Source organism: Mobula birostris, chromosome 4, assembly GCF_030028105.1.
Source record: "Mobula birostris isolate sMobBir1 chromosome 4, sMobBir1.hap1, whole genome shotgun sequence".
Classification (NCBI taxonomy): Eukaryota; Metazoa; Chordata; class Chondrichthyes; order Myliobatiformes; family Myliobatidae; genus Mobula; species Mobula birostris.
This window is the reverse complement of record NC_092373.1, coordinates 204,763,592-204,775,762: the sequence shown is the minus strand read 5'-3', so window position 1 is coordinate 204,775,762 and position 12,171 is coordinate 204,763,592. Positions and strand designations below refer to the sequence as shown.

At 44.5% G+C, this 12,171-nt stretch overlaps 1 protein-coding gene across 1 annotated transcript in view; it reads left to right on the top strand.

Annotated features, from left to right (window-relative positions):
• The window catches only part of LOC140196886 (protease-associated domain-containing protein 1-like), a 30,958-nt gene that overhangs the window by 660 nt on the left and 18,127 nt on the right, over nucleotides 1-12,171 (top strand). The window contains exons 2-4 of the mRNA XM_072256794.1: nucleotides 6,239-6,621; nucleotides 7,440-7,800; nucleotides 11,263-11,363. Coding sequence (XP_072112895.1) covers nucleotides 7,725-7,800; nucleotides 11,263-11,363 — 177 coding nt within the window. The 5' untranslated portion in view covers nucleotides 6,239-6,621; nucleotides 7,440-7,724. The remainder of the gene's footprint in view (nucleotides 1-6,238; nucleotides 6,622-7,439; nucleotides 7,801-11,262; nucleotides 11,364-12,171) is intronic.

Genomic DNA, 12,171 nt, shown 5'->3' with positions numbered 1-12,171 from the left:
AGCACCCCTAAGTCCCTTTACAGCTCAGTTTTTTGTATTTTTCTCCATTTAGAAAATAGTCAACCTTTTATTTCTTCTACCAGTGCATGACCATTCACTTCCTGACACTGCATTCTACCTGTCATTTCTTTGCCCATTCTCCTAATCTGTTTAAGTCCTTCTGTAGCCTCTCTTCTTCCTCAAAAAGACCTGCTCCTCCATCTATCTTCATATAATCTGTAACAAAGCCATCAATTCCATCATCTAAATCATTGACATATAACATAAAAAGAATCAGTCCCAACACAGACCCCTGTGGAACACCACTAGTCTCCAGAAGCCAATCAGAGAAGGTTCCATTTATTCATACTCTTTGCCTCCTGTCAATCAGCCACTGCTTTATCCAGGCTAGAATCTTTCCTGTAATACCATGGGCTCATAGCTTGTTAAGCAGCCTTATGTGTGGCACCTTGTAAAAGACATTCTGAAAATCCGAGTACACAGCATCAACTGATTTTCCTTTGTCTATTCTGCTTGTTACTTCTTCAAAGAATTCCAACAGATTTGTCAGGCAAGATTTTCCCTTGAGGGAACCATGCTGACTACAGCCTATTTTATCATGTACCTCCAAGTATCCTGAGACCTCATCCTTAATATTCAACTCCAATATCTTCCCAGCCACTGAGGTCAGACTAACTGGCCTATAGTTTCCTTTCTTCTGCCTCTCTCCCTTCTTGAAGAGTGGAGTGACATTTGCAATTTTCCAGTCTTCCAGAACCATCCAGAATCTAGTGATTCTTGACAGCTCATTACTAATGCCTCTACAATCCCTTCAGTCACATCTATCAGAACTCTGGGAGGTACGCCATCTGGCCCACCAAAGGTCTGAATCTGCCTTCAGACCTTTCAGTTTCCTGAGAACCTTCTCTCAAGTTATAGTAACTTTACACACTTCATGACCCTTGACACTCTTGAACTTCCACCATGTTGCTACTGTCTTCCGCGGTGAAGACTAATGCAAAATATTTATTCAGTTCCTCCTCCATTACTACCTCTCCAGCATCATTTTCCAGCAGTCCAATAGCAACTCTCAACCCTCTTTTACACTTCAAGTATCGGAGGAAACTTTGGGTATCTTCTTCAATTTTATTGGCTAGCTTACTTTCATATTCCATCTTTACCTTTTTAATGACTTTTGTAGTTGCCTTCTGTTGGTTTTTAAAAGCTTCCCACTAATTTTTACTTTATTATACGCCCTCTTTATGCTGGCTTTGACTGCTCTTGTTAGCTATGGTTGTGTTATCTTTCCTTTCCAATACTTCTTCCTCTTTGGGATGTATATACCCTGTGCGTTCTGAATTATTTCCAGAAATTCCAGCCATTGCTGCTCTACCGTCATCACTGCCAGTGCTCCTTTCCAATCAATTCTGGCCAACTCCTCTCTCATGCCTCTGTCATTCCCTTTACTCCACTGTAATACTGATGCGTACATCTGACTTCAGCTTTTCCTCAAATTTCAGTATGAATTAGATCACTTGCCTCTAAGGGTTCATTTCCCTCAAGCTCTCCAATCAATTCTGGAATCCCCCTCTTGGAATCCAGCACCAACCTGATTTTCCAAAACTACCTGCATATTGAAGTTCTCCATGATCATTGTAACATTGCCCTTTGGCATGCAGTTTTATCTCCCATTGTAGTTTGTAGACCACATCCTTGCTACTGGTTGGAGGTCTGAAGACCAACTCCCATCAGGGTCTGTTCAGCCTTGCAGTGCCTTACCTCTGTCCACAAAGATTCAACACCTACCTCTTTTTGTCTGTCACCTCTTTTTGATGATTTGATTTCATTTTTTACCAACAGAGCAACGCCACCTCCTCTGGCTTCCTGCCTATCCTTTTGATACAATGTGTATCCTTCGGCATTAATCTCCCACCTGTAATCTTCTTTCAGCCACAATTCAGTGATGCCTACTGTGGGAGGTGAGGGAGGAGATTGCTGAGTCTCTGGCGATGATCTTTACATCATCAATGGGGACGAGAGAGGTTCTGGAGAATTGGAGAGTTGCAGATATTGTTCCCTTACTTAAGAAAGGGAGGAGGACTATCCCAGGAAATTATAGACCAGTGAGTCTTACTTCAGTGGTTGGTAAGTTGATGCGGAAGATCCTGAGAGGCAGGATTTATGAACATTTGGAGAGGCATAATATGATTACAAATAGTCAGCATGGCTTTTGTCAAAGGCTGGTCGTGCCTTACGAGCGTAATTGAATTTTTTGGGGATGTGACTAAACACATTGATGAAGGAAGAGCAGTAGATGTAGTGTATATGGATGTTAGCAAGGCATTTGATAAGGTGCCCCATGCAAGGCTTATTGAGAAAGTAAAGAGGCATGGGATCAAAGGGGACATTGCTTCGTGGATCCAGAACTGGCTTGCCCACAGAAGGCAAAGAGTAGTTGTAGATGGGTCATATTTTGCATGGAGGTCGGTAGTCAGTGGTGTGCCTCAGGGACCCCTACTCTTTGCGATTTTTATAAATGACCTGGATGAGGAAGTGGAGGGATGGGTTAGTAAATTTATTGATGACACAAAGGTTGGGGTATTGTGAATAGTGTGGAGGGCTGTCAGAGGTTTCAGTGGGACATTGATAGGATGCAAAACTGGGCTGAGAAGTGGCAGATGGAGTTCAACCCAGATAAGTGTGAGGTAGGTCAAATATGGTGGCAGACTATAACATTAATGGTAAGACTCTTGGCAATGTGGGGGATCAGGGGGATCTTGGGGTACAAGTCCAGAGGACAGTCAAAGCTGCTGTGCAGGTTGACTCTGTGGTTAAGAAGGCATACGGTGCATTGGCCTTCATCAACCATGGGATTGAGTTTAGGAGCCAAGGAGTAATGTTGCAGCTATATAGGACCCTGGTCAGACCCCACTTGGAGTACTGTGCTCAGTTCTGGTCGCTTCACTACAGGAAGGATGTGGAAGCCATAGAAAGGGTGCAGAGGAGACTTACAAGGATGTTGCCTGGATTGGGGAGCTTGCCTTATAAGAATAGGTTGAGTGAACTTGGCCTTTTCTCCTTGGTTTGACGGAGGATGAGAGGTGACCTGATCGAGGTGTACAAGATAATGAGAGGCATTGATCGTGTGGATAGTCAGAAGCTTTTCCCCAGGGCTTCTGAAATGGCTGACACAAGAGGGCATAGTTTTGGAAGTAGGTACAGAGGAGATGTCAGGGGTAAGTTTTTTTACGCAGAGAGTGGTGAGTGCGTAGAATGGGCTGCCGGCGGCAATGGTGGAGGTGGAAACGATAGGGTCTTTTAAGAGACTCCTGGATGGCTACATGGAGCTTAGAAAAATAGGGGGCTATGGGTAAGCCTAGGTAGTTCTAAGGTAGGGATGTGTTCAGCACGGCTTTGTGGGCCGAAGTCATAGTCATAGTCATACTTTATTGATCCCAGGGGAAATTGGTTTTCGTTACAGTTGCACAATAAATAATTAAATAGTAATAAAAACATAAATAATTAAATATGTAAATTATGCCAGGAAATAAGTCCAGGACCAGCCTATTGGCTCAGGGTGTCTGACCCTCCAAGGGAGGAGTTATAAAGTTTGATGGCCACAGGCAGGAATGACTTCCTATGACGCTCTGTGCTGCATCTCGGTGGAATGAGTCTCTGGCTGAATGTACTCCTGTGCCCAACCAGTACATTAAGAAGGGCCTAGGGCCTGTATTGTGCTGTAGGTTTTCTATGTTTCTATGTTTCTGTGTAAGTTCACATGTACGGATGTGCTAGGCCATCTGCACCACTCTCTGCAGAGTCCCGTGATTGAGGGAAGTACAGTTCCCATACCGGGCTGTGATGCAGCCAGTCAGGATGCTCTCAATTATGCTCCTTCAACCTTTCAACCAACACGATCTTGAACCAGCGTAGACAACTTCACTCAGAGTTCAAAGTTCAAAGTAAATTTGACACAGATCAAATTACTGACTTTCTTTCAACAACTTTTTAACAACTCACATTTTCAGTATTTTTTATGAGTTGCACAAGTTATCTTCTCTTGCTCATTGGTTGCTTGTCAGTCTTTGTCAGCATATTGTATATCTTTATTTTCCTGTAAATGCCTGCAAGAAAATGAATCTCATGTACATTGATAATAAATACATCGATTTTTTTTTCTTTTGAACGCTGCTTATCTGATGTAATGTCCCTGTGATGCTGTTACAAGTAAGTTTTTCATTGCACCTGTACTTGTACATGTGACTATACACTTCAGAATTAGACTCAGATTTACTATTACCAGGTTTCGGTTTAATTATAGATCGATAGATAGATACTTTATTGATCCCAAAGGAAATTACAGTGTCACAGTAGCATTACAAGTGCACAGATATACAAATATTAGAAGAGAAGTAAGAAAGAATAAAAATAAGTTACCTTAAAAATAAAGCGCACAAGATTTACCAGTCAATGATCACTTTCTCGGCTATGGGTTGACTCATTATAGAGCCTAATGGCCGAGGATAAGAATGACTTGATATAGCGCTCTTTGGAGCAGCACAGTTGCCTTAGTCTATGAATAATGTGCTCCTCTGTTCAGCCAAGGTGGCATGCGGAGAGTGAGAAACATTGTCCAGAATCGCCAGGATTTTCCGGAGGGTCTTTTGTTCTACCACAGCCTCCAGTGAGTCCAGTTTGACTCCTATAACAGAGTATGGCTTTTTAATCAGTTTATTGAGCCTGTTGGCATCACTTGTGTTGATGCCATTGCCCCAGCACACCACCACATAGAAGATTGTACTGGCAAAAATGAACTGGTAGGCCTGTATACTCCAAAGGACCTCAGTCTCCTCAGGAAATAGAGGCGACTCTGGCCCTTCTTGTACACAGCCTCTGTGTTGGTGCTCCACTCAAGTCTGTCATCCAGGTAGTTGTAGGTCCTCACTACATCCAGTCCTCACCACCAATAGTAACAGGGAGCAGTGTAGGCTTAGTCTTCCTAAAGTCCATCACCATCTCCTTTGTCTTACTGATGTTGAGCTGCAGATGATTCATTTTTGCACCATTTGACAAAGTGCTCCACCAGGGCCCTGTATTCATTCTCCCGTCCTCCCTTTATACACCCAACTATTGCTGAGTCATCAGAGAATTTCTGCAGATGACATGACCCAGTGTTGTATCTAAAGTACCAGGTATACAGGATAAACAGGAAGGGAGACAATACAGTCCCCTGTGGGGCCCCAGTGCTGCTTATAGCCATGTCTGACACACAGCCCTGAAGTTGCACAAACCGTGGTCTGCCATTCAGGTAGTCCATTGTTCAGAATACAATGGAAGTCCCAACCAGCATTGAATGGAGCTTTTCCCCCAGCAATGAGGGCTGTATGATATATAACTATAACCATCTTATATGATGTGAAATTTGTTGCTTTGTGACGGCAGTACAGTGCAAGGCATAAAAATCATTGTAAATTCCAAAATAGTCACCTTGGTGTTTCTTTTGGCTCTACTTCAGTTTGCACTGCTATGTGGTATTCAATCGTTCTGTCTTCATCACTGCTTTTATTGTTTTATTTACTATATTATTAGCATGTGTACTCTTTGCTTTGTGACCTTCACGAGAGTAAGAAATTTCATGCTGGAAATGACAAGAAACTTGTGTAATCTGGACTGCTTATTTTTCTCTCTTTCCCGGTTGTAAGGAAAGGGGACTGAAACAATAAGTCTGTTTCTCTTTCAACTTAGAACACAGAACATTACAGCACAGTACAGGTCCTTTGGCCCACAACGTTGTGCCAACATTTTAAAACCTACTCCGAGATCAAGCTAACCCTTCCCTCCTATGTAGCCCTCCATTTTTCTATCTTCCATGTGCCTGTCTAGGAATCTCTTAAATGTGCCTAACGTATCTGCCTCTATCATCAGGTGGCAGATCAACTGATGATCCCACTGGTGATAGCACAGGATAGTTAACATCTTAGTCCACGTGTATTTTGTAACTCACCACCATTCCTTGCACCCACCACTCTCTGTGTAAAAAGACTTACCTCTGACATCCCCCTTATACTTTCCTCCAACCACCCTAACATTATGTCTCCCTCGTATTAGCCATTCTCATCCGGGGGTAAAAGTCCCTGGCTGTCCACTACATCTATGCCTCTTATCTTGTACACAAAGATGGCACCAGCAAAGGCGACATCCCCAAGATGGTTCATGAAGCAATTGCCTTCACTTCTTCTACGTCTTCTTTTTATTTCAGACGTGCTTCTGCTGCTGGTAGAACCTGTTATCTACATTTCGGTGGTGTGATTTGGGGCCGATCAAGTGATCAGGCGATTTACTGCCTCCAGGAGTGTTCCACGAGTCTGCGACCAAGGCTCACGGGAAGCTGGGAAGCCGGGGGATGAGCCCATGATCAACTCCATCTCTCACTGATTAAAGTGCCGAGGAAGATAGAAATCATCGCAGTGGGTGCAGGAGGCGAGCTGTCTACCAGCCTCTCGCTCACGGCTGCCAGAGAAGACATTTGTGTGCAGCGGTCTCTCACTCTCTGCTCCCAGGGGAAGGTCCTTGTGTTTCAGTGATCTCTCAACACCATTGGTGGACGGGGCTGGAGTGCGGTTTAATCGACGAGGACTGCAGGTTTGGACTAGAATTGAGTTCTTATGGTTCTAGTTCTGGTTGTTCCATTTTTGTTGCTACTTTTGGGCAATATTTGAATCGCGGTACCCTACAAACAATGAACATTGGACGGAAATATTTAATTTTGTGTTTTATTTTCTGTGTTTCTGCTCGGTTAGTTTTGCTGCTGCTTGCATGATTTTCCTTTGTGCATGGGGGGGGATGATATCTGATATTTTTCTCTGAATGATTGCTTCCACGGTTCTTTCTGTCATGACTGTCTGTGTGAAGATGAATCTCGGGGTTGTATACTGTATATATACTTTGATAATAAATGTACATCCAATCAAGTCAGCTCTTATTTGATAAGCAACACACAGAAAAGTTGGCGGAACTCCGCAGGCCAGGCAGCATTTATACAGTCCACGTTTAGGGCTGACTGTTTACTCTTCTCCATAGATGCTGCCTGGCCTGATGAGCTCCTCCAGCATTTTGTGTGTGTTGCTTTGGATTTCTGGCATCTGCAGATTTTCTCATCTTGTTCGATAATTTGTGCATTATAGAACATAAATCTTAAAACAGTACAGCACACATCTCCTTGGCCCACGATGTTGTAACAACCTTTTAACACAATCCAAGGTCAATCTCTTCCAGTTCAATAACCCTCTAGTTTTCTATCATCCATGCACCGGAGTTTCTTAAATATCTCGAATGTATCTGCCTTTACCAACCCCTCCTCCCACCACTCTGTGTATATATTCTGCATATCATTGCATAAAATCTGCATATATTTGCATAGATTTTGCCTTGCAGATTTAATTGCCGCAATTTTTTTACAGTTATAGGCAGTGAACCTCGCCGATCGTGAATCAACGAATCAATTCCGTCTAACTTTGACCAGGAGGCGGGTTGAAAGTAATTGACAGCTTCAGAGACCAACGGAAAGCAGTCTCTTCCGACCTGTCCAATGAGGTGAAGCGTGGGCTGGGCGGCACGGCGCTTTACTGGCAGGCTATTTATCCAATAGAAATTACAAACGGCAAGGATTTGTCCAATGAGAAGCGTCCTGTTCGCTTGACGGATCCCGGGAGGTGGGCGGCTGATTGGCAGGCGCTGAAGGCCAGATGATGAGGTCGCCGTTGTGGCCCCGAGTGTTGGCTCCGGTGCTGCTGCTGCTGCTGCAGATGCTGGCAGCTGCGGGTGAGTTCATGCAGCCCACTGCTTTTATTGCATTAGAGACGCTGGACAGGCCGGCGAGAGGGAGATTTCGCAGCTATATGCAAACCGGTCGCAAGCCCCATGTTAGTAAATTTGACAGCTTTGGCCAGTCCTGGAATAAAACCCAGAGAGTTTCGGAGAGTTGAATTAAGGGACAGTTTGCCTGGATGGAACTAATAGACTGAGATGGCCGCACGTTCAGTCTAGCCCCTTTAGCTGATTCACAGGACAGCTCTGGCGGTGGCTTGTATTCCCATTGTGTCGGGAAGCAATCGGATTCAAATTTATTTGTTAGGCGTACATCGGAACATTCAGTGCGGATGGCGAGGATTTATCCAGTGGGATAAGTGTGTCGTTTTTGCGTCGACGACCAACACAGTGTGAGCATGTGCTGGGGGCAGCCCGCAAGTGTTGCCACGTTTCTGGTGCCAAGCTAGTGTGCCCAGAACCGACTCACCCTAACCGGTGCATCTTTGGACTGTGAGAGGAAACCCACGGGGTCATGGGGAGAACGTACAAACTCCTGACAAACAGCGGAGGGATTGCTGGTGTTATGCTAACTGCTACACTATCTCCCCCTCCCTTCCGCGAGGGTGGCAATCACTGAGGCAGGGGAAGAGCCAAATCACTTTGGGCAATTACCTCGCGCTTTGTTTCTCTTCTACAAGACCCAACTGGGACTAGCAATTGGGCTGAAGGGCCTGTCTGTACTGTGTGTTTGTGAGACTCAGTGCTGGAGATCAGACAGGAAGCAGAACAGTATGGGCCATTCAGACACAGTGCTGTGCTGATCGATATAAGCTCCACAGTAGCTTAGTGGTTAGTGTGACACTATTACATCTCAGGGTGACAGAATTTGGAGTTCAATCTTGTAAGAAAGCTTGCATGTTCTCCCTGTGTGAGTGTAGCTTTCCTTAGTGCTCCTATTTCTCCCCACAGTCCAAAGACGTACCAGCTAGTAGGTTAACTGGTCATCGTAAATTGTCCTGTGATTATAGTGTTAAGTTGGTGGTGCGTCACAGGCTGGACGTTGGCTCTGTAACCTACCGCACGATGAATCAGCATTGGGTTTATTATCACCGATGTGTCATGAGTAACACACACAAGATGCTGGAGAGACAGCAGGTCAGGCAGACAGGAGCGGACAGTTGACATTTCGGGCTGAAATGCTTCATTAGGACTCTGACCTGACAAGTACTTCCAACTTTATATGTGTGTGTGTTGCTCTGGATTTCCAGCATCTTGAGTTGATGGTCAGAGAGATGAAGTGACTGACGAGGAAATCGTACAGTACAAGGCACGGAGGTGTAGTGAACTGCGAAGTGGTTTGTAATGGACTTCAGAAAGTATAGACAGGAATGGTTGCTGAGGTGACTGATACAGTTTACTGTCAAGAAAATCGGAGTGTTGTGTTTTGGTGGTAAAACACACAAAATGCTGTCTTTTGTTCCTCTTCACAGATGCTGCCTGATCTGCTGAGTTCCACTAGCATTTTGTGTGTGTTGCTAAAATCAACAGCATCTGCAGAATCTCTCACACAAAATGCCAGAGGAACTCAGCAGGTCAGGCAGCATGTATAGAGGGGAATAAACAGCCCCTCGATGTTTCAAATAAATATTTTCTTTATATAGGCATTCGTTAGTCTCGTGAGACCATGGATTTGCTCCTTGGAAGGTTTCTAGGGCGTAGGTCTGGGCAAGGTTGTATGGAAGACCGGCAGTTGCCCAAGCTGTAAGTCTCCCCTCTCCGTGACACTGATGTTGTCCAAGGGAAGGGCAAGGGCCGATACAGCTTGGCACCAGTGTCGTCGCAGAGCAATGTGTGGTTAAGTGCCCTGTTCAAGGACACACACGCTGCCTCAGCTGAGGCTCGAAATAGCAATCTTCAGATCACTAGACCGACGCCTTAACCAGTTGGCTACACGCCAAATAAAGATTTATTTATATATAAATAGTTACATTAAATAAGTAGTGCAAGAGTCATGGGTTTAATGTCCCATCAGAAATTGGATGGCAGAGGGGAAGAAGCTGTTCCTGATTCACTGAGTGTGTGTCCTGAGGCTTGTACAGTACTTCCTTCCTGATGGTAGCAATGAGAAGAGGGCATGTCCTGGATGATGGGGGTCCTTAATGATGGATGCTATCTTTTTGAGGCATCGCTCCTTGAAGATATGCAAAGTTGAAAGTCAAGTTTATTGTCATCTGCACAAGTCCATGTGCAAACAGGTAGAACGAAAAACTCACCTCAGCATCGCAGGTACAGAGCAGCATTCACCAGAAAAGCATAAATTGAACATAAATGCTACATAGTTTTTACTGCTTACACCATTGATAACCACCTCCCCTAGTGTAGCAGTTGCTCAGTACAGCTTCACAGCTTGCCCTTGACCTTGTAACCCTCTGAGTGATGACCAGCCGGTCACTTTGTCCACCTGCCTCTTCAAGCTTTCGACATCTGAAACCCTTTCGCAAGTAGAGCAGAGGACCCAAACTAATTGGAAAGTAAGTTTATATTGTCACAGGTGCTGACGTCTGACAAAGAACCCTCCCTGAATGGTGTTACGGTAGCATGGCGGATGGCATGAAGCTATTACAGTGACAGCATCAGTGTTCAGGGTTCAGTCTCTCTCTGACTGCGCGAGTATCCCCCGGTTTCCTCCCACATTCTAAAGACAAATGGGTTAGGATCAGTAAGCTGATGTATTGGTGCTGGAAACATGGCAACCCCAGCACATCCTCGGACTGTTGGTCATTGACACAAATGACATATTTCACTGAATGTTTTGATGATTCAAACTACATGTGATAAATAAAGCTAATCTTTATATAAATCTTACTCTTTGCTTGTCATCGTACAGACCACTTCAACACATCAGTACATTGAGTTAGCACAAGGGAAAAGCAATAACAATGCAGAATAAAGTGTTACAGTCACAGAGAGAGTGCAGTGCAGGCAGACAATTAGGTGCAAGGCCATAACAAAGTAGACGGTGAGGTCAAGAGCCTTATCGTACTTCAATAGTCTGGTAACGGTGGGGTAGAAGCTGTCCTTGAGCCTGGTGGGATGTACTTTCAGGCTTTTTTATCTTCTGCCCAATGGGAGAGGAGAGAATAGACCAAGTCCAGAGTGGGTGAGGTCTTTGATGATACTGATTGTTTTACCAAAACAATGACAAGTGTAGACAGTCAATGGAGGAGAGGCTGATTTCGGTGATGTGCTGAGCTGTGTCCACACATCTCTGCAGTTTCTTGTGATCACGGGCAGAGCAGGTGCCGTACCAAACTGTGATGCATCTAGATAAGATGCTTTCTAGTGTGCATGGATAAAAATTGGTAAGGGTTAAAGAGGACATCGTGAATCTCATTCACCTTCTGAAGCTGAGTCAGCTGACGTCTTGCTTTCTTCTCCATGATGCCTTCTTGCTATTTTTTATTCCTAATACAGGCTTGGGAGTGAATGAATATTTATATTTTCAAGTGTTGAGCCCTGCAGATATTCGCTACATCTTTCAGACCAACCTGGCCAAAGACTTTGGCGGCATCTTTGTAAGTACTGGCAAGCTTCATGTTCTGGGAGGGTGGCGTTCTGAGAAAACGATGCGTGTTGAAGATTTCTGTAATGGGCATTTGCGCAGGTATCAGAAATGTGAGATGATAAGAACATAGAATTGAATAGAACAGCACAGTACAGGCCGTTCAGCCCACAATGTTGTGCTGACCTTTTAGCCTACTCAAAGATCAATCCCTCGATCATAGACCCCCATTCTTCTATCATTCATGTGCCTATCTAAGTGTCTCTTAAATATCGCTAATGTATCTGTCTCTATCACCACCCACCGGATCTGTGCCTCTTGTTATCATCTTGTACACCTCTATCAAATCAACTCTCATCCTCCTTCACTCTGAAGAGAAAGGACCTAACTCACTCAGCCTAACCTCTTAATCCATGCTGTCTAATTGGGGCAACATCCTGGTACATCTCCTCTGCACCCTCTCTAAAGGTTCCACATCCTTCCTATAAAATGACCAGAATCGAACACAATACTCCCAAGTGTGCTCTAGCCAGGGTTTTATAGAGTTGCAACATGGTTCTTGAACTCATTCTCCTGACTATTGCAATTTATTTATATTTTCACATAAATTAGGTGAGAGCAAATTTTATTCTACTTCTCAATTTTTTTTTGTGTAGTGTTTTGTGAATTCTGCATGTTGAAGGGCTTGTGCGTGTACCATGGCACTGAAGTACTCTGCAAGCTCTCCAGCCTCAGTGTGTTGCTGCAGCAGGGCGACCCAGTGGTGTTTAATGATCACAGAGTAATACAGCATGGATACAGGCTCTTCAGCCCATCCGGTC